The sequence below is a fragment of the Mobula hypostoma genome, chromosome 15 (assembly GCF_963921235.1).
Source record: "Mobula hypostoma chromosome 15, sMobHyp1.1, whole genome shotgun sequence".
Classification (NCBI taxonomy): Eukaryota; Metazoa; Chordata; class Chondrichthyes; order Myliobatiformes; family Myliobatidae; genus Mobula; species Mobula hypostoma.
Window position 1 is genome coordinate 17778352 of NC_086111.1, and position 22705 is coordinate 17801056.

At 41.3% G+C, this 22705-nt stretch overlaps 1 protein-coding gene across 5 annotated transcripts in view; it reads left to right on the top strand.

Moving 5' to 3' along the window:
• Positions 1-21916, top strand: part of nprl2 (NPR2 like, GATOR1 complex subunit) — a 56654-nt gene extending 34738 nt beyond the window's left edge. For 3 of the 5 annotated variants that reach the window (XM_063067791.1, XM_063067792.1, XM_063067794.1), the window contains exons 6-11: positions 1937-2034; positions 6731-6767; positions 6954-7047; positions 11339-11456; positions 12243-12385; positions 15512-21916. In XM_063067791.1, coding sequence (XP_062923861.1) covers positions 1937-2034; positions 6731-6767; positions 6954-7047; positions 11339-11456; positions 12243-12385; positions 15512-15579 — 558 coding nt within the window. In that variant the 3' untranslated portion in view covers positions 15580-21916. The remainder of the gene's footprint in view (positions 1-1936; positions 2035-6730; positions 6768-6953; positions 7048-11338; positions 11457-12242; positions 12386-15511) is intronic. The other 2 variants (XM_063067793.1, XM_063067795.1) reach the window with 2 other exon arrangements.
• The last annotated feature ends 789 nt before the right edge of the window (positions 21917-22705 follow it).

Below are 22705 nucleotides of genomic sequence, written 5' to 3' on the forward strand. Positions count from 1 at the left end.
CATGGGCACTAGCCTCCCCAGCATCAAGGACACCTTCAAAAGGCAATGCCTCAAAAATACAGCATCCACCAGGAAGGACCCCCATCACCCAGGGCATGCCCTCTTCTCATTGCTACCATCAAGGGGAAGGTACTGGAGTCTGAAGACCGATGCTTCCTTCTAAATTTTTTTTACGGCTGCACGGAGCAACCATTGCTCTAAGCAGGAAATTTTTACATGGCCTGAGAAAAGCACGGCACTTAAATTTTTTTTCTTGTAGTATGCCCATCAAGCAAACACAAACCAGAGTCCTTAGCGCAAATAAACTATGTCAGGCAGCCAAAACAACTGACCGGCACAATAACAAAAGTAAAATGTTTAGACCGGAGGGCATTGGTGTTCAGTGGGCCGGCAGTTTATTAACAATGAGCTACTGTGTTAATTGTTACAATTTGTAACAATGTTGTAACTTGAAACACCGAAAATTGAAGATCTAAAATGTTTCAAAGTAAAGGTTGTGGTATGTATTACAGGTTTCCCCCGCTATCCGAAAGTAGAACGTTCCTATGAAACCTTTCGTAAGCCGAAATGGCGTAAAGCGAAGAAGCAATTACCGTTAATTTATATGGGAAAAATCTTTGAGCGTTCCCAGACCCAAAAAATAACCTACCAAATCATACCAAATAGCACATAAAACCTAAAATAACACTAACATATAGTAAAAGCAGAAATGAGATGATAAATACACAGCCTATATAAAGTAGAAATAATGTATATACAGTGTAGTTTCACATCAGAATCAGGAAGATTTAGCCAAAACCGATTTGTAGAAAAAAATCGGCACATACACACATGCGCACACGCCTGCCCGCACAAGGCTTCACAGTCATGGTAGTCTTTCTCGGGGTAAACACAAGTTTAAAGTGGGCATCTTTTTCGTAAAAGTGAAAATCCTCTTCGGATTTCTTTCGGTTAGCGAAAACAGTACTAATGTAGGTCTTTCTTAAAAGCGAAGTGGCGTAAAGCAAACTTTCGTAAAGCGGGGAACACCTGTATTGAGATAATTTACAGATTATATTCCTTAACACATAATTACGGTATTTTATAATTATACTAACATAATTTCAAAATTATGTTAGCATTATATAAAAGAAAATTCTAGCTGCACGGCAACAAAGGCTATACGCATGGGAGCATTTCAGTTACAACACAGCCATGCATCTGCCCAACTTAAAGGGAACAGTGTTGAAGACACACACTCAAAGTTTCAGGAACAGCTTCTTCTATTCTACCATCAGATTTCCAAATGGACAATGAACACTACTTCACTTTTTTTCTCTCTTTTTGCACTACTTATTTACAAACGTTTGTATTTTTTATATATACTTATTGTAGTTTATATTTTAATTATGTATTGCAATGTACTGCTGCCGTAAAATAATACATTTCACAGCATATGTCAGTGATATTAAACCTTATTCTGATTCTAATTCTGACTCTGACTGCAATGAGGAGAGATTTCTTCTTGGGATGAAGAACATTTGGAATTCACTGCCCCCAAGCCAAGTTACATTTTTGGAAAGGAAAATATCAGGCAGAAAAATAGCATTGAGGCCAAAATTTGTATCAGTCATGATTTTACTGACTAACAAAGCAGGCTTGGTGGGAAGGGGATTCTGGCTGTTTAATACTGCTGTTTCTGACCTAGGCTGGCTTGCCTTGTGATTCAGTTGATGTGGCTATAAACATGATGTGCACATTACTCCTCCCAACGTTCCCATGTGGCAGCAAGTTCAACATTCTTGCCAATCCCAGCTTTACCATATTAATGTATCCTTTTGTGACACCAGGACTTTCTTAATTCCCTCAGGATGTAAGGCTGACGGGGCAGTGATTGTCCTTGGACAGTTGTGCCTTCAGCTTTTTACTAGCTTTTGACTGTTTCCTTCTCTTTCAGATTCTACCATACATCGACGGATTCCGTCATATCCAGAAGATCTCAGCAGAAGCAGATGTGGAATTGAACCTGGTGCGGATTGCAGTGCAGAATTTATTGTGAGTGGGGAAAGGGATCCTGCAAACAACTTCATTCCACTTTACCTGTTGCTTAGCTGATTAGTCAGGCAAAAAGTGAAACTCTTTCCATTTAATGCATTTTTTCTTCTGTTGAGCTACTTCAAAGTAAATTTATTTTCGAAGTGCGTACTGTATACATCACCAAGCACTACCCTGAAGGCATTTTCTTGAAGGCATTCACAGTAGAACAAAGAAGTACAATATAGAATCGATGAAAAACTGCACACAAAGACTGACAAACTATGCAAGTAAAAAAATAAATAAGTAATAATGATAAATAAATAATAATGCGAACATGAGTTGTAGAGTCCTTAAAAGTGAGTCTGCAGGCTGTGTTCAATGATCAGCCCAGTGTTGTGGTGAGTAAAGATGTCCACACTGGTTCAGTAGCCTGATGGTTGAAGGGTAAGTAATAACTGTTCTTGAGTACGGCCTGGATGGTAGGGGTCCTTGATGATGGATCCTGCTTTCTCGTGGCAGCACTCTTTGTAGACGTGCTTACTGTTCAAGTGTTAGATCTAGTGTTCAGTACTAGATCATCAGTCGTTATATACCATCGGTTTGCGGTGTGCTCATTATACTATTCCCATTGTCTGACCAACTATTACAAATATTAGCTACAGAGTAAGTATTCTATATAATTCTATGCACATTTACATGACAGTTTATTTAATTAAAGTAGTGCTCCATTTACAATGCCCAGTCCAGCATTTTCATAGCAAGTGCAGAATATAACATAATAGTTTTCTTATTACTACTTCATTTAGTCTCCTGTTCAACGTAGCACAGGTTAGGTTCAAGGTCCTCTTGCTAAGACTTCTGCCTGTTGAAGTATTTCCAAGATTAGTACATCATACGTTCAGTTTTCTAAGTCAGTGTGCCTCAGTTCTCCCAGACATCATGGGGAAATACATTTACTTGTCATTTCAATTTGAAAGCAGATGGAAGATTTCTGCTCATCCAGTGTGTCTACAGGATAAGATATTTATTCTTTCTTAGATTGGTGATTTTATATGAATAAGATTTTAATTAGACCTTAATTGCCAAGTTAATGTAGCCACAAGGGTGAGTCCAAATGTTCAGTGTTCTGTGGCCATCAATAAAATAGCAATCTCTACTTTTGACACGTTTAACTTTCTAAGGTTCAATATAATTTCCCTGTGCACTTGTGAGTGTGTGTGTGTCTGTCTGTTTCCCATTAATTATTCAACCAGAGGCAGCTTGAGGGAAAGAAAATAATGGAGTAAATTGTTAAAATCTGGAATGAACTACCTGAGAAAATGTATGAAGATTCAGCAGTAATTTTAAAAAGAAATTGATTGTGTCCTTGGGAAAGATTTCTAGGGCTGTGGGAAAGGGACAGAGACAGAAAAGCCACTGAGACAGCTCTTTCAACGCACAAGGACTAGGTACATTTGGCTCCTTCTGTACTACATCAATCCACAATTATCGTAATGTACAGACCTCAAAACCAGTGTCATTTTTCATTCCTGCCTTGTGCATCATGGCATCTTCGTCTGCCTCCTGTAGACTCCATGTCTCTTTTGGTTTTGGTACTGGAAAGCAGTCGTCATATGGCACAAATCTGATGGCTGAAGGGAGATTGGGTTTCAGTGGATTTCTTGTCTTTAGCCGAGAAACCAGATACACTGGTTAGATAGAAGTAGCAGTATGTCATGTGATAATTCTGCTCTTGCCATATCATCAGGACAGCGAATGGCATTAACTTCTGAGTAACTCTGAGGCAAACTCTAAGGTTGACAGTGCATATTGCGCAACAAGTGTGAGGAGCCCAGATTTTGTCTTGGTCACCAATTTTACACCAAAATAGAGCCCTTCCGCTTTCTTAATAAGAGGAGTCATTCTCCGTCTTTGAGATTTAAGTGTATACTTGCCAGAAATGTAAAAAGTATCGCATCTGTTGCAACATTATCGAGACATTTTGCTATCACGAATCCTCCTGAAAATGCAGTTACTTCATTATAATGAGTACACACAATGTGCTATGTGCATAGAGCATCCACGTCATTGTGATGGCAAGCCAATAATACATGTAAACTCAACACATAACACCAGGTGCGTGATGTTTTTATAGATTTCTAGAACCTGTCCTACCATGCAGTATCTGCCCTGCCTAAGCATGCCCAGGCATGCCTGGACAAAATAGAAACCTTTTCAGCTTACATTGTGGGCAACATTTTAATTGACTTGAATTATGAATTGAAATGTTAAATATAAGAGACTTCAAAAATTGGTGTGACAGGGAAATTTCCTAGTGATTTTCACGATCAGCAGCCCAAAATCCATAAGGTACAACCAAAAGTATACAGGAAGCAATATCTTTGTTGTCCAGTGTAATATTACAAAGGATATCAAAAGTTTCTTTAGATATACAGTATAAAGTGTAAAAGAAAGACAAGGGTAAATATCAGACCACTGGAAAATGATACTGGAGAGGTAGTAATGGGAGGTCAAGGAAATGGCGGAGGAACTGAATAAGTATTTTGTATCAGCCTTCACTGTGGAAGACAGGAGCAGTATGCCGGAAGTTCAGGAGTATCAGGGGCCAGAAGTGAGTGAAGTTGCCGTTAATAGGGAGAAGGTGCTTGGGAAACTGAAAGGTCTGAAGATAGATAAGTCATGTGGACCAGATGGTCTACACCCCAGGGTTCTGAAAGAAATGGCTGAAGAGCTTGTGCAGGCATTAGTGATGATCTTTCAAGAATCAATAGATTCTGGCATGGTTCCAGAAAACTGGAAAATTGCGAATGTCACTCCACTCTTCAAGAAGGGAGAGAGACAGAAGAAAGGAAATTATAGGCCTGTTATTCTGACCTCGGTGGTTGGGGAGATGTTGGAGTCGATTGTTAAGGATGTGGCTTCAGGATACCTGAAGACACATGATAAAATAGGTCGAAGTCAGCATGGTTTCCTTCAAGGAAAATCTTGTCTGACTAATCTGTTGGAATTCTTTGAAGAAGTAGCAAGCAGGATAAACAAAGAATAATTGGTGAATGTTGTGTACTTGAATTTTCAGAAGGCCTTTGACAAAATGCCTCACGTGGAGCTGCATAGCAAGTAAAGAACCCATGGTACTACAGGAAAGATATTAGCATGGATAGAGCATTGGCTGATCGATAGGAAGCAAAGATTATGGATAAAGGGACCCTTTTCTGGTTGGCTGCTGGTGACTAGTGGTGTTCCACAGGGATCTGTGTTGAGACCACTTCTTTTTATGTTATATGTCAATGATTTGGATGACGGAATTGATGGCTTTTGGCCATGTTTGCTGACAATAGGAAAATGGATTAGGAAGCAGAAAATGGTTGAGGAAGCAGAGAAGTTGCAGAAGGACTTAGACAGATTAGGGGAATGGGCAAAGAAGTGGCAGATGGTCATGTACTTTGGTATAAGAAATAAAAGAAACTATTTTCTAAATGGAGAAAAAATTCAAAAACTTGAGGTGCAACGGGACTTGGAAGTTCGTGTGCAGGTTGAGTTGGTGGTGAGGAAGGCAAGTACAATGTTAGCATTCATTTTGAGACCACTGGAATATAAAACCAAGGATGTAATGTTGAAGCTTTATAAAGCACTGTTGAAGTCTCACTTGGAGTATTGTGAGCAGTTTTGGGCCCCTTATTTAAGAAAGAATGTTCTGACATTGGAGAGGGTTCAGAGGAGGTTCACGAGAATGATTCTGGAATTGAAAAGCTTATCGTATGAGGAGCAACTGACGGGCTTAGGGTTTTACACGCAGAAACTTAGAAGAACGAGGGGTGATCACATTGAAGACTATCAAGTGTTGAAAGGCCTTAGTAGAGTGGATGTGGAGAGGATGTTTCTTATGGTAGGAGGATCTAAAACCAGAAGACACAGTCTCAGGATAGAAGTACATCCATTTAGAATGGAGATGAGGAAGAATTTCCTTAGCCAGAGAGTGGTGAATCTGTGGAATTCGTTGCCACAGGCAGCTGTGGAGGCCAAGTCATTGAGTATATTTAGGGTAGAGGTTGATAGGCTTTTGATTGGTCAGGGCATGAAGGGATACTGCTTAACATGGTGGAGCAATATGCAGGAAGGCTTTGAGCACCTTGAGTCTGGCTGGAAGCACATTGAGGCCATACATAAATAAAAGAATGCACAACATCACAAACAATCTACTCACCTGCCCCATGGGTATTACCTGCCCAACTGTAGCTGAGCCTACAAACCTATTTATCAGCCATCTTAGGCCATAGGACTGAGCTGGAAATAGGTTGTCCTCAACTCCTCAACAGAAAGGAGAACACAGAGGAGAAAAAGAAGAAAAAAATAACGTTTAAAAGCAAAACTTTAATTCTTCTCTTTCTCCTTAGACACCAGACAAAGTTTCTCTTTCCCGTTGTGACTCAAACTGGTAATCAGGAACTACAAACATTGGATGAAATGATATACATGGGACTCTTTTTTCTCTCTCTCTCTCTCTCAAGTGATTCAGTGGCTGGGATTGGTAAAGCAGTGTAGAATGTTTTATGATTTGGGTTGGAGGGGCTTTTATTTCATTTTATTCTTGATTTGATAACCTATTCGATTTGGTCTTCACATGAGGCTGTAGTTCACCTGAGACGTATTTTATATCAGAATGTTCTCTTAAATATGAATTGTACTCTGAAAGCGATATGTTGTTGTTTCACAGGTACTATGGAGTTGTGACTTTAATTCCAATATTCCAGGTGAGTATACAGAAACTAGTTAATAATCTGTATATGCTCAAACTGTAACTTAGGATAGCTTTTTTGTCTGTTTCTCCTCTGACCTTAATGCAAATAAAAACCCTTGTGTTTTGCTGAGCATGCTGGAATTGTATTGATCTATGGTACAGCTGCTGCTGAAGTATTCCTGTTCCTTTCCCCCTGCAGTATTCGAATGTGTACTGCCCTACCCCCAGGGTGCAAGATCTTGTGGATGACAAGTCCTTGCAGGAGGAGTGTTTGGCATTTGTTACAAAGCCAGGTATGGTGAATACTTCTGTTCAATGAAAAGACATTGAAAATCAAAGGACATTTTGTGATTTGCACCTGTTATGTTCAGGCTTAAAGTCAGCATTATGTAGGTAGAAAACTGGCCCTTTGACCCAGCTTGTCCCTGTTGACCAAATAGTCTGCTTGAGTTAGTCATAAACACAAGCGATTCTACAGATGCTGGAAATCCAGAGCAACGCATGAAGGGCCTCAACTCAAAACATCAACTGTTATTTGCTGCCTGACCTGCTGAATTCCTCTAGCATTTTGTGTGTGTGTGTTACTTAAATTAGTCTTCTTACCCACATCTGGCCCACTGTGTTTATGGTTTTAAATTGCAAGCATACAGTGAAAAGTTTTTTGCTCAGGCATAATCATTGTATCTAGTTTAATCCAGACTTTCACTGCCTTGCTGGTAGAAAAGTAAAAAAAAACAAGTTCAGATAAAACAGGAAATCCCTGCTAACATAGAACATAGAATAGTACAGCACAGTACAGGCCCTTCGGCCCACAATGTTGTGCCGACCCTCAAACCCTGCCTCCCATATAAGCCCCCACCTTAGATTCCTCCATATACCTGTCTAGTAGTCTCTTAAACTTCACTAGTGTACCTGCCTCCACCACTGACTCAGACAGTGCATTCCACGCACCAAACCACTCTCTGAGTAAAAAACCTTCCTCTAATATCCCCCTTGAACTTCCCACCCCTTCCCTTAAAGCCATGTCCTCTTGTATTGAGCAGTGGTGCCCTGGGGAAGAGGCGCTGGCTATCCACTCTATCTATTCCTCTTATTATCTTGTACACCTCTATCATGTCTCCTCTCATCCTCCTTCTCTCCAAAGAATAAAGCCCTAGCTCCCGTAATCTCTGATCATAATGCATACTTTCTAAACCAGGCAGCATCCTGGTAAATCTCCTCTGAACCCTTTCCAATGCTTCCACATCCTTCCTATAGTGAGGTGACCAGAACTGGACACAATACTCCAAGTGTGGCCTAACCAGAGTTTTATACAGCTGCATCATTACATCGCGACTCTTAAATTCTATCCCTCGACTTATGAAAGCTAACACCCCATAAGCTTTCTTAACTACCCTATCCACCAGTGAGGCAACTTTCAGGGATCTGTGGACATGTACCCCGAGATCCCTCTGCTCGTCCACACTACCAAGTATCCTGCCATTTACTTTGTACTCTGCCTTGGAGTTTGTCCTTCCAAAGTGTACCACCTCACACTTCTCCGGGTTGAACTCCATCTGCCTCTTCTCAGCCCACTTCTGCATCCTATCAATGTCTGTCTGCAACCTTTGACAATCCTCTACACTATCTACAACACCACCAACCTTTGTGTCGTCTGCAAACTTGCCAACCCACCCTTTTACCCCCACATCCAGGTCGTTAATAAAAATCACGAAAAGTAGAGGTCCCAGAACAGATCCTTGTGGGACACCACTAGTCACAATCCTCCAATCTGAATGTACTCCCTCCACCACCACCCTCTGCCTTCTGCAGGCAAGCCAATTCTGAATCTACCTGGCCAAACTTCCCTGGATCCCATGCCTTCTAACTTTCTGAATAAGCCTACCGTGTGGAACCTTGTCAAATGCCTTACTAAAATCCATATAGATCACATCCACTGCACTACCCTCATCTATAAGCCTGGTCACTTCCTCAAAGAACTCAATCAGGCTTGTTAGACACGATCTGCCCTTCACAAAGCCATGCTGTCTGTCCCTGATCAGACCATGATTCTCTAAATGCCCATAGATCCTATCTCTAAGAATCTTTTCCAACAGCTTTCCCACCACAGATGTGTTAGCACTATAAGGTGATAGAAGTGCAAACTGTTATATTTTAAACCACTGAATTACTCCTGACATTTGGAAAATGGCAAATATATTTTATTTATTTAGATAAAATTGTTGATGTGGGCTTGGAAACTATGACATAATAAATATAACAGAAGTTTCAGAGAATTTTATTAAAGATTGCCTTTTTGACAAAATCTAGATAAGTACAATTCATAATGCACCAAAACATAATGAAGAGTGGTGTCTACTCTGGAGTTTTCTGGGATTTTATTGGATCCTAATCCCTCTGACTTTGATAGAGTTTTCCTCATGAGTTGTTCTGCCTTGATATCTATCAGAGCAAACACAGATTTAGTAAGGTATTTTCCAAATAATAACCTTTAAAATTAAAGACAATGAGTTGATTCTCAGATAATGCTTCCCATTTTGATAAGTTTCCATCTAAGCCCCTAGTTTGTGAATTTTAGTTTAACTTGTCACACTGGTACCAAAAGTGCTGGTTATCACTGAATCACTTTACAGGTACAGACTGATATCTTGCCATTCTGCAAATCGATCTGTCATTTGTCGAAAAGTGTGTTATCTGGAATATTTGACAGTGAAGAATCCAGTTCTAATCCAATGCTTGTACTTCTTCAATTAAGGCAGTGTGTTGTTAACTCAATCTCAGCTTTGCTGTTTGCATTGTGATGTTTTCCGCCATCAACCTGTATGGCTGACTAAAAGTAAAACTCACTTGGCCTCCGGGAAGATTAAGACATAATTCTCCAATTACTTCCTTGTCTACGCCGTAGTCGTGAATTAACTGGAGCATTAATCTCTTAAATGGACTCTCCTTAAACTGATCAGGACAGATGAAAACTGCCCTGTTTCCCGGGACACTTGTGCACACAGGTTTTAGTGGATAGGGACGGGGAGAGGAAGAGGCAGCAAGGGAGGAGGAGAGGCAGTAAGGGGAAATGTGCGGGTTGGAAGAGAGAGTTGGGAAAAGAGCGGGTTGGGAAAGATTAGGAGAGGGGAAGGGTGGAAGTTGGGAGTGGACAGAGATGACTGAAGGGATGAGATGTAAGGAGGGCAAATTTACAGTAGTGAGGCCCCTGGAATTGGCTCCTTTAACAGAACCAAGCAGCTTTTTATTCCCTGCCGCTCTTCAGATGCCACCAGTTTGGGGGCTTTTTCCCACCAGTGAAAACTGTTATGAAAACTGTTTCCACTCGTGCATTTCACTAGAATGTGGATCTGACTAATTTTTCAGTAATGTCCTTCATATTATCTGAATTTGACTCTGGATTGATTATCAACGGTCCAAGAGCCCGGGTGGAAAGCACATGGAGCAGAACCTGGACACCTGCCAGCCCTTGCCTACTCTGCAGTAACTCCTTAGTCATCTCTGAGACTTGGCTCTTCTCCCTTGCCAGTATTCATCCAAAAATAATTTTCCTTGTTTAAGTGTCACAGTGAATGTAACCAAGTAATCTGGTGAAGGGCCTCACAGCCAAAAACAGTGTACAAGGGATTGGAATTGGAGGAATGGAGAGAATGTCAAACTAGAACAAGTTAGTTAGAGAGGAGCAATCCTATGGAGAGATTAAAACAATTTTGAATTGAATTACTATCCATTACAAAGGCCAGGTGTTTTCCAGATGCAGTTTGACTGGCTGAGTTCATCCAGCATTTTCTCTTTTTGTTTCAGATTTCAAAATCTGCAGCTTTATTTGTTTTCAAAACATTTTCCTTTGCAATATCCAGTTTACAGTCATGGTTCCCATAAGACTAGTCAAGGGTATCGGGGTTTTGTTGTTGTTTCGCAGGCAATTAAAACCCCATATAAAACAAAACAGAAAATTACAGGCCCTTCAGCCCATGATGGGGTGCCGACTTTATAACCTACACATAAGATCAATCTAACTCTACCCTCCTACATAGTCCTCCAGCTTTCTATCATCCATGTGCCCATCTAAGAGTTTCTTAAATGCCCCTGATGTATCTGCTTCAATTGCCATTCCACAGACTCACCACACTCTGTAAAAAAAAAACTTCCCTCTGACATACTTTCCTCCCATCACTTTGAAATGATGCCCCTCGTTTTAGCTGTTTCTATCCTGGGAAAAAAATTCTTTGGCTATCCACTTGATATATCCCTTTTAACATCTTGTACTCTTCTATCAAGTCACTTATCATCTTCCTTTGCTCCAAAGAGAAAAGCCCTAGCTCGCACAACTTATCCTAGTAAGACATTGCTTCTAATCCAGGCAGCATCCTGGTAAGTCTCCTCTGCACTCTCTCCCCTTCCTATAATGATTTTATTTGAACAGCCCTAGTGACTGTATTTCATTATGGGCTGAGTACTTCATTAGCTGTAAAGTATTTTGGGAACTTAAGAATGACAATATGTATACATAACATTGAGCTCTTGTGGAAAGAGTTGGTTCCTTCAGAAACAGCAGGGATTAATTGCTGCCTTTGAAAATAGGACACAAGCGTGCCAATCTACGAGATGTCTTCCAGTTGTACTGTGGTCTCAGCCCTGGCACCACAGCTCGTGATCTCTGCTCCCGCTACGCTCAGCAACTTCAGCACGTGGATGAAAGGTAAGATTGTAAATCTTGAGCTTGGACTAAATCTCAATATCAATAAACTTAGGCCCTTAATTGTGCTTTTTCAGTGTAATCAGGTTAGTCAAATAAGTTAGTATGTTTTCTCCCCACAATCTAATCTTCCTGGTTTTTAGATTTTTTTTCATTTAGACCTGAAAATGCCTGTAATGATGAGATATGTTACTCATCCCCAGTTACCTTAGAAGTGGCAGTGATTCTTCAACATGTGGGAACCCCATGTCAGTGTAATGTGGATACTCTTAAGCTGTTGCACAAAAGGAACTTCTAGGGTTTTCTCAGACGCAATAAAGAAAGAATAATACTTGTCCAAGGCAGATTGCACTTATAGACACTTCCTGCCTTTTTAGGTGCTAGAGATCGTGAGCTGAGATGACTCAGGAGAGTGTCTGCTGTGCATCATGTATACATCAGCGACAGTGAATGTATACTCTAGGGCTATATGCTGACAGCTATATGGACCGGAAAGGAATGGAGGGTTATGGGCTGAGTGCAGGTCGGTGGGACTAGGTGAGAGTAAGAGTTCGGCACGGACTAGAAGAGCTGAGATGGCTTGTTTCCGTGCTGTAATTGTTATATGGTTATATGGCTGCAGTCAGCTATCATCAGTGGTGTTAATTGCTGAGTTTAGTTGGGCAGCTACAATCTGTCATAATGGAGAATCACTTTGTTGAGGCTGAGAGGCAGCAAAGAGGCTTTGGGGAGTGAGTGCAGCATTTTGCAACAGAATGCTCAGCCTGCCTCTTTTTCCCATGTTTGCAGAAAGCTGATTCAGTTTGGCCTAATGAAAGGACTGATTCGCAGGCTGCACAAGTACCCAGTCAAGGTGAATTGTGATGAAAGGAACCGATCACCACGTCTCTATACCGGTTCACATAGCTACGATGAGATCTGCTGCAAAACAGGTAGCTGGCAAGGGCCCAATCTTTCATTGAAATCAAATGGGCAAGCTGACATGTGGGCATCAGACGATTTCAGGGCTGAAACGCATGGTCATAGTCCAGATTGTCTGCATAACACTTCTAAGATTCAGAATGGTGTCTTCAAACAGAAACTGCAAGACTTTAAGACATAGGAGCAGAATTAGGCCATTTGGCCCATCAAGTCTGCTCCAGCATTCGATCATGGCTGATTTACTATCCCTCTCAACCCCATTCTCCTGTCTTCTCCATTTAATCTTCGACACCCATGCTAACCAAATACCTATCAACCTCCACCTTGAATATACCCAATGACTTGGCTTCCACAGCCGTCTGTGGCAATTAATTACACAGATTCACCACCCTCTGTCTAAAGAAATTCCCTATCAACTCTGTTCTGAAGGGGCATCCTTCTATTCTGAGGCTCTGCCCTCTGGCCCTAGATTCCCCCACTATTTGAAACATCCTCTCCACGTCCACACTATCTAAGCCTTTCAATATTTGATAGGTTTCAATGATGTGCATTCCTCATTCTTCTAATCCCTAGTGAGTACATGCCCAGAGCCATCTAACACTCATTATACATTAATGTTTTCATTCTCAGTATTGTTCTGATCAAGCTTCTCTGGACCTTCTCCATTGCCTGAATAGTACATCATTTCTTAGATCGTGGGTCTAGAGCTGCTCATAACCATGCAAGTGTGGTCTGACCAGTACCTTATAAATCCTCAGTATTACATCCTTGCTTTTTTTATATTCTAGTCCTTTTGAAATGAATGCTAACCTTGAACAAACATTATTTATTTATTGAGATTCAGCGCAAAGTAGGCCCTTCGCGCTGCACCGCGCAGCAACTCCCAATTTAACCCTAGCCTAATCATGGGACAATTTACTATGTCCTATTAACCTAACCGACTGGTACGTCTGTGGACTGTGGGAGGATAACTGGAGAAAATCCATGAGGTCACGGGGAGAACGTACAAACTCTTTACAGGTAGCGATGGGAAATGAACCTGGGTCGTCTGTACTGTAAAGAGTTGTGCTAATCACCACGCTCCTGTGCTGCCCAATCTCCAATCTGTATCTGTTTTCAGGGTATAAGACATTAAAAGAGCCCCTGTAATGGTTATAATCTGGGAGTAGAAGTGAGGAATTTATTCATTCTAAGCAGAATGATTACTAAGCAAACTAATGAGACCTAATGTTGATGACTTGCATCCTAGGATCAAAAAAAGAAGTGTGAATGCATTGGTTATGATCTTTCAAAATTCCCTAGATTCAAGAAATACCCCAGCAGATCAGAAAACTACAAATGTAATACCACTGCTCGGGAACACCCTAAACTACTTAGCTGACATTGGGAAAAATATGGAATTCATTGTGAAGGAAATAGCAAGGCATCTAGGAAATAATACAAATAAATGGAATCAATGTGGCTTTTTGAAAGGAAAGTTGATACATTTATTAAAGTTCTTTGAGGAACTAGAATTGATGAAGTGGAATCAGTAGATAGATCTTTCATTTAATATGGTGCCATTTAAAAATTACTCCTTGTGAACTTGTGGCTTTCAGGGTGTATTATGTAAGCCAGGCTGGAGGACTGGCTCCCTCATGGAAATAGAGAATTGGGGTAAAATGGGTCATTTTGGTTTGTTAAAACTGTAGCTAATAATCTAGATGACAAAATTAAGTGTTGTGTGGCCAGATCTTCTGATAACACAAAGATTCTGAAATAAATTTTGAGTAAGATAGAGTCAGGGACATAAGTTAACCTCTGAGAGATGAGTATAATGTGGAAAATGTGAAATTGCCCACTTCGATAATAAGAAAGCTGAATATTGTTTAAACGCAGAATATTGTTTTGAATGAAGAATGAAAGCCTGATGTCTGAGAGTCCAGGGCCACAGACTGGAGGCAGCCTGTCCTGAGTTTGTAGGCTTGTCAGTGAGGGGGTGGTTGAATGGGTAGGAGAGCAGGAAAGGGGCTTGTTTATCCTGTTGGTGTCCTGTTTTGTTTTGTTGTTGCTGCTACAGAACTATTGTTCTGCTGAACATGGTGGCCATGCTTGTTGGCACCGGACTGTGTGGCGATACTTGCTGGCGGCCCCCAGCACATCTTTGGGTGTGTTGTTTGTTAGCGCAATCGGTGCATTTCACAGTATGTGAAACTACAGTGATGCAGGTTGTTGGTGAGACCTCACCTGCTGCACCACAAACAGCTTTAGCCTTTAATGACAGCTATACTGGTATTGGAAACAATTCTGAGAGGTGTAATGATTAATCCTTGGGATGAAGAGCTCAGTTTACAAGGTTGAATAGATTGTGCCTATGCTGTTGGAGTGTAAAAAAAATGAGAAGTGGTCTTATTGAAACATGTGAGATACTGACTCCAGCATTCTTTTCAAGAAAGGAAAGGTTAAGGCCAAACCCATTCCTATCAAGATGTACGCATTAGGGTTAATAAGTTCTGGGCGTGCTTTGTGGCAGCCAGAAGCAGGGCGACACTTGTGGGCCACGTCCTTGGACTGTGTAGGTTGTTGAAGCAATTGACACATTTCACTGTGTTTTGATGTACATGTTTCAAATAAAGCTTTAAAACAGGGCAATCTACTTATCCCAATTTTACTTAACGTCGTTATGGATATTGTTTTATATCCTTCTGGATGCAGAGGATGCAAAACACTGGATTTTGCTGCTGACCTGACCGTTGTGAGTGATTCTCATAAGGGCATGTGAGATACTGACATGATGGATTCTGGAGTGAGTTTTCCCCTTGTAATAGAATCTAGAAGAAGGGTTTCAATCTGAAACATCCACTGTCTATTCCTTTACATAGGTGCTGCCTGACCCACTGAGTTCTTCCAGCTCTTTTTTTATGTTGTTCCAGACTCTAGTATCTCTTGTGTGTCTCTTCTCAGCTGTAGAAAGACAGATTATTATGTACCTAAGTGGGTCATGAACTTGGACTTTATCTGACTTCAAAGCACCAACACTAATATTTTAGCTGCAGCTGACACGCTCTTCTTGTACCACACTCATGAACAGCTATTGGAAGAGTTTAGAATTTTTTTGTTGCAGCTGTAATCACTGGGTTTAATTTTATTTCCCTCAGGAATTAGTTACAAGGAATTGGACGAGAGGCTGGAGAATGACTCGAATATCATTGTGTGCTGGAAGTGAGAGTGCACCTGGTGTTGAACTGTGCAGTTTTGCATAAAGATGATCAGGAGACTCCAAACCAAAAGATGGCTTTGTAAAAGAAATGTGAGAAAACAACTGAAAATGCTGACCTGAAGTGGGTCAGCTCTGATGGCCTGCAGGACTGGTAAAATCTCCTGGCCTGCTCTCCGAATTTAAAACTAAGCAAAGAAGTGTGCAATACAATTTCCCCTTTAATAGATTCTGACTCATAGAAGTGACGACACCTCTTAAACTTGCATAGGTGTAGTTTTTGCATTCAGCTATTATGTGCTGTATGTGTGCATCTTTTCATAAATATGGAATTACCATTCTGGCCCGTGTAAATCTCCCATTGTTTACAATCCATTTTCTGGTAATTATTCCCTCAACTGTTACTTTGCTCGCTGTTCTGTGCTGTGCTGATGGTCTCAGCTAGGACACCAGATAAGATGGAGTCTCTGACTTTGGTGGAATCGCCACTTCTAACGGACCTGCAGCACCTATGGATAGGATCAAGTCGCTGGTCACATTCTCAATGTTGAATTTCTTGCCATCACTGAAAAATGAGCACATGAATGTTTACTATGGGTGTTCAGCATATTTTGAACCAAACAACTCACAGTGACTTGTAGGTGAATGGAAATGTATAAACCTGTACAAATTCTTGTAATTGATTCAGATAAATGTAATTATAAAATGGTAACTAAGGTTGTTTGTGAAATTACAGTAATCATTGTACCTTAACAGTGATGTCAGTAATCATTACTGTATTAATAAGGCCATAATAAATAGGAGGAGTACGCTATGTAGCCCATTGAGCCTGTCCTGCCGTTCAATACAATCATGGCTGATCTGGTCATGGATTCAGTTCCATCTACCAGCCTTGTCCCCATTTCCCCTAAAAAGAGGTCGCCTCTACTGCTTCCCTGGGCAGAGAATTCCACAGATTCACTACTCTCTGGGAATAGCAGTTTCTCCTCATCTCCATCCTAAATCTAATCTCCTGAATCTTGAGGTTATGGCCCCTGATTCTAGTCACAGCTACAAGTGGAAACAACTTGCCTGCCTCTATCTTATCTATCCGTTTCATAATTTTATATGTTTCTATAGATCGCCTCTCATTCTTCTAAATTCTAACAAATATAGTCACAAGCAACTCAGTCTCTCCTTCATCTCCAGAACCAACCTGGTGAACCTCCTCAGCACCGCCTCCTAAGCCAATATATCTTTCCTCAAGTGAGGAGACCAGAACTGTATACAGTACCCCAGGTGTGGCCTCACCAGTACCCAGTACAGTTGCAGTATAAGTTTGCTGCTCTTAAATTCAATCCCTCTAGCAATGAAGGGCAACAATCCATTTGCCTTCTTGATAATGTGTTGCACCTGCAAACCAACCTTTTGCAATTCATGCAATTCAAGTCCCTCTGTTCAACAGCATTCTGCAATTTTTCACCATTTAAATCAGAATCAGAATTAGGTTTAATATCACTGGCATATGTCATGAAATTGTTGTCTTTGCAGCAGCAGTACAATGCAGTACAAAATAATGGAGGAAAAAATTGTGTATTACTGTAACTATATATTTATATATTAAACAGTTAATTAAGTAGTGCAAAAATGTAGCAAGGTTGTGTTCATGGGTTCAGTGTCCATTCAGAAATCAGATGGCAGAGGGGAAGAAACTGCTCCTGAATCATTGGGTGTGTGCCTTCAGGCTCCTGTACCACCTCCTTGATGGTAGCAATGAGAGCAGGGCATGTCCTGTGTAATCGGGGTCCTTAATGATGGAAGCCACCTTTTCTTAAAGCACCACTAATAATCTTGTCTTATGTTTTCCTTCCAAAATAGACGACCTTGTGTTTACCAAATTTGTATTCCATCTATCAGACCCTTGCCACTCATTTAACCTATCTATATAGAACAGGCACATATGCAAGGGGTGATTGATAAGTTCATGACCTAAGATAGAAGGAATCAATTTTAGAAAACCTAGCGCATTTATTTTTCAACATAGTCCCCTCCTACATTTACACACTTAGTCCAGCAGTCGTGGAGCATACGGATCTTGGACCTCCAGAAAGTGGTCCACAGCAGGGGTGATTGATAAGTTCGTGGCCTACGGTAGAAGGAGATGAGTTATACAGCTCTTGTTACATGCACGTGCAGTTCAACTCTTTGAGTGAAAATGCAGAAAGATTGAATTTTCTCCTCATCTCCTACTTTAGGCCACAAACTTATCAATCACCCCCGCTGTGGACCACTTCTGGACACTGACTATTACGAGGAAGGGATCTGTATGCTCCACAACTGCTGGACTAAATGTGTAAATGTAGGGAAAATAAATGTTCTAGGTTTTCTAAAATTGACTCCTCCTACCCTAGGCCACGAACTTATCAATCACCCCTCTTAGGTAGTTAGGGTGCCTAAAATTTTTGCACAGTACTGTAGTAATTTTATTTGTTGCACTGAACTGCTGCCGCAAAAAGGAACAAATTTCGTGATCTGTGAGTGATGATAAGCCTGATTCTGATTTGGGTCTCTACTGTGGACTGAGAGTGGGATGGGAGCAGGGAGAAGGAAATCATGGTTGGGAAAAAGGGAAGGAAGAGGGAAGAGGGGAAGGAGCGGGAAGCACCTGAGAGACATTCTGTAAAGGTCAATAAACCAATTGTTTGGAATCAAATTACCTTGCCTGATGTCTCAGGGCTGAGGGCGTCTGCACCTGCACCACCCCCTCCCCCTGCCCTGGCATTCCTTCTCTGCCACCTGTCCCACACCCTCCTGCGGCGCTTCATCCTCGTGATGCCCAGCATCCTTTGCTCCCTCCGCATCCTCTACACAATTTGCTTTTCTGCGCAGTTTGGTGTTATCTACAGCTTAACTGTCTGATATACTATTGATCTTCTGCAAATATTTATGGACTCCTAATGTACCGTTCAATTTACAGTCAATCCTTATCAGCAAAGCTCATGTTCCCAAAACCTACACCATCGGTTTTATGAGTCACAGCCCACATCTCTGAGCATCCGACGACTCAGTCAGCTCACTCTATCAGGTCTCCTACAGTTATCCTGGCATCAGGGTAGGGACCTATTATACATGCAGACGCAACACATAAAACTGAGAAGTGCACAAAGTCATCTTTATAATGTAAACATGAGGAAATCTGCAGACGCTGGAATTTCAAGCAACACACATAAAAAATGCTAGTGAACACAGTAGGCCAGGCAGCATCTATAGTAGTGGTCACCAACCTTTTTAAGCCCAAGATCCCCTACCTTGACCTCAGTGAAAGGCAAGATCTACCTACTAAATCGTTAAGAGAAAAAACAGCTCAGATTGTACTTCCAATTTGAGGCCTTTTATTTGGGCAAATTGTATTTGAATTACACAAAATACTTTTGTCAAACATTCAAATTAATTCAAACGAGAAAACACTGTAACTAGCATATCAAACAGGCCATAGCTGTCTTTCTTTAAGAATATTACAATACTTCACACCTTTAATTCTAAGTTTCATTGTTTAATTTTATTTCAAAATGAAAAATAAATGAATAAAAATTGACGGTTGCACTCAGTGTGATGACTGGGGCTGAACGCCTTCTGCTAGTTCCCTGAAATTTGGCTCATAACTACAGACAGCCAGTCTGAGACAGTCTGTGAGGCGTAGGGTTGCCAACTGTCCCGTATTCCCCCTGCTAAGGTAGAACGTTCCTATGAAACCTTTTGTGCCGAAATGCTTTACGCCGAAGAAGCAATTACCATTAATTTATATGGAAAAAAATTTTGAGCATTCCCAGACCCAAAAAAATAACCTACCAAATAACACATAAATCCTAAAATAACACTAACATATAGTAAAAGCAGGAATGATATGATAAATACACAGCCTATATAAAGTAGGAATAATGAAAATTAAGCCAAAACCGATTCGTGGGGTAAAAAATATCGGCATGTATGCGCATGCGCACACAGGTGCCTGCGCAAGACTCCATGGTCATGGTAGTCTTTCTCAGGGTAAACACAAATGTCCCGGGATTTGACTGCTACTTTTGTCCATTATTTGGGAGTGAGAACGTTGGCAACCCTAGTGAGGTGTTTGTCAGTAAGTCAGCTCCTGTACTTAGATTTAATAATTTTCATCTCTGAAAATGCAATTTCACATAGATAAGTTGACCCCAAGTAGGCACTGACTTTTAGTGGTATAAAACCAACGCGCACACCGCGCATTGCTTGGCCTCATCAGTAGCAATTGCCACCAGTTTATGAATGGGGATGTCATTTTCACGGACATATTTTCTAAACTCGTAAATATCCTCACCTCTCGTTCTTTCCTTTAATTGCAAAACAGTGAGGAAGTCCTCCTTTGTTGTAAAATCCTGGAAAGCCATTCTGACAAATACAACAAGCTGAGCTGTTTGCATTACATCCAGGGATTCATCAAACTGTAGTGAAAAATATTCACGCCCTCTGACGGTGACTGTACCCTCCTTGTTACTGTTGCAGGTCCAAGCGGTATATTACATATTGTGGTTGTGATGCCGTTTTTGTTTTTAAAGTCATTAAAAACAGTCTCTGCGGTAATGATCATTGCTTCCTTGAATAAATCGCCATCTGTAAAAGGCTTCTTGTGTTTAGCCAAAAGGTGACTTACACGAAACGATGCTTCAATAGCAGCCTTATTTTGAGCTGGATGTTTTGTGGAAAACGATTGCTGGGCCTTCAACCCTGATTTCAGCTCAACTTTCCAGGCACGAATTGCGCTCTTTGGAGGGTAGGTGTCTTTAAATTTCTGGTGGTTGGTGTTGTGGTGCCGCTCCAGATTCCCTCTTTTAGTCAGTGCTTGTGTTTGGTGGCACAACATACATACACACTTCTCTTTCACCAAGGTAAATAGAAATTCCTCTTCCCATTCTGGATGGAATTTGTATGTTTTCGCCTTCTTTCGTAGAGCCTCCGCTATGCTATCAGGATATCACGAGCGATTGCCGATTGCGTCGCCTCTGATCTGAGCCGACACTTACGTGCCGGGCGGCACCTAATCAATTAGCTTGTTTATTTTGGCTTTTTTTCTTTAAAACGTGCTGTGTGCATCCCAACTACCGCTGCACCACTGCACGCTTCACGGCCCGGAGGTTGAGGACACTGCCGTATATTGATGTTTGCGATATTGATCTTATCCCTAATCTGATTGGTCACTTCGACGCAGCACAGGCTACGCTGAAAACGCGGTGCATGGCGGGGGGATTACACACATGCGCACTGGGCAGAAAGAACGGAACTAAACTCCCGCAACCCCGAAACAATCTCTCTTTACAAACAGCTTTTTAGTGAAAATATTGCTGTATGAGAACCCCAAAGTTCCCCCCAGCTCCCCTCCCTCCCACATGTACGTGGAAGCGAACAACAATCCCCTTCCCCCTGCTGGCAAAAGAAAACAAGCATTGGCACCATCACCGAGCACTCAAGCAGGAGCAAAGCATTAGCAAAGACACAGACTTGCAGTTACCCCAAAGACTTGGTGTTTCACCCGGCATTCAACATGTCACAGGTTGTCTCCCTCCCTAATAAGGGAGAAGGAGGTGTAGTAACAACAACCTCTCACTCAATGTCAATAAGACCAAGGAACTTTAGGAGAGGAAAACCAGGGGTCCATGAGCCAGTAATCATCAGAGGATCAGACGTGGAGAGGGTCAGTAACTTTAAATTCCTGAGTGTCACTATCTCCGAGGAACTGTCCTGGACCCATCATTTAAGTACCATTGCGAAGAAAGCACAACAGCACCTCTACTTCCTCAGGAGCCTGTGGAGATTCGGCATGAAATCAAAAAACTTGACAAACTTCTATAGATGTGTAGTGGAAAGTGTTCTGACTGGCTGCATTATGGCCTGGTATGGGAACACCAATACCTTTGAGCGGAAAATCCTACAAAAGGTAGTGAATTCCACCCAGTACATCACAGGTAAAACCCTCCCAACCAAGAGCACATCTATATGAAATGTTTGCTGTAGAAAAACGGCATCGATCAACCTCACCACCCAGCCCATGCTCTTTTTCTCTCTGCTGCCATCTGGTAGAAGGTACGGGAGCCTGGGGACTCACGCCACCAAATTCAAGAACAGTTACTCCTCAGCTATCAGGCTCCTGAACAAAAGGGGATAGCTATACTCATTTACGGACCCTTTTATCTTGTTATTTCATGCTCATTATTAATTGCAATTTATTGATATCTGCCTTTGCACAGTTTGTTTACAAATTACAGTTCCTGGTATTTACAGTTACTGTTCTATAGATTTGTTAAGTATGCCCGCAAAAAAGAACCTCAGGGTTGGATGTGGTGACATGTGTGTACTCTGATAATAAATTTTACTTTGAACTTTATACCTGCTGATGCACCTCCTTTTTCTTAACCAGCACCTCAATGTCTCTCAAAAACCAAGTTTTCCTAAACCTGTTATCCCTTCTATTTATTTTGACAGGAACATACAAACTATGTACTCTCAAAATTTCACTTTTGAAGTTCTCCTACTTAGCAAGTACACCTTTGCCAGAAAACAGCTTGTCTCAATCCACACCTGCCAGATCCTTTCTGATACCATCAAAATTGGCCTTTCTCCAATTTAGAATCTCAGCCCAAGGACCAGAATTTCCCTTCTCCATAATTATCTTGAAACCAATGGCATTATGATCACTGGATGCAAAGTATTCCTCTACACAAACTTATGTCATCTACCCTGACTCATTTCCTAATAAGAAATCTAGTATTGCACTCTCTCGATTAAGAAAACTTAACAAAACACATTGACAAACTCTCTTTCATCCAGCTTTTTTACAGTATGGGGGTCCCAGTCAATATGTGGAAAGTTAAAATCACCTACTATCACAACCTCAATGTTGGAGGAACTCAGCAGACCAGACAGAGCACAGCCAATGTTTCCAGCCGAGACCCTTTTCCGTAGATGTTAGCTGGCCTGCTGAGTTTTTCCAGCATTTTGTGTGTGTGTGTGTGTGTGTGTATGTGTTGCTTGGATTTCCAGCATCTGCAGATTTTCTCTTGTTTGTTTCTATCGCAACCTTATGCTTCCTGCAATTTTTCTACAAGTTTACTCGTCTAAATCCTATGGC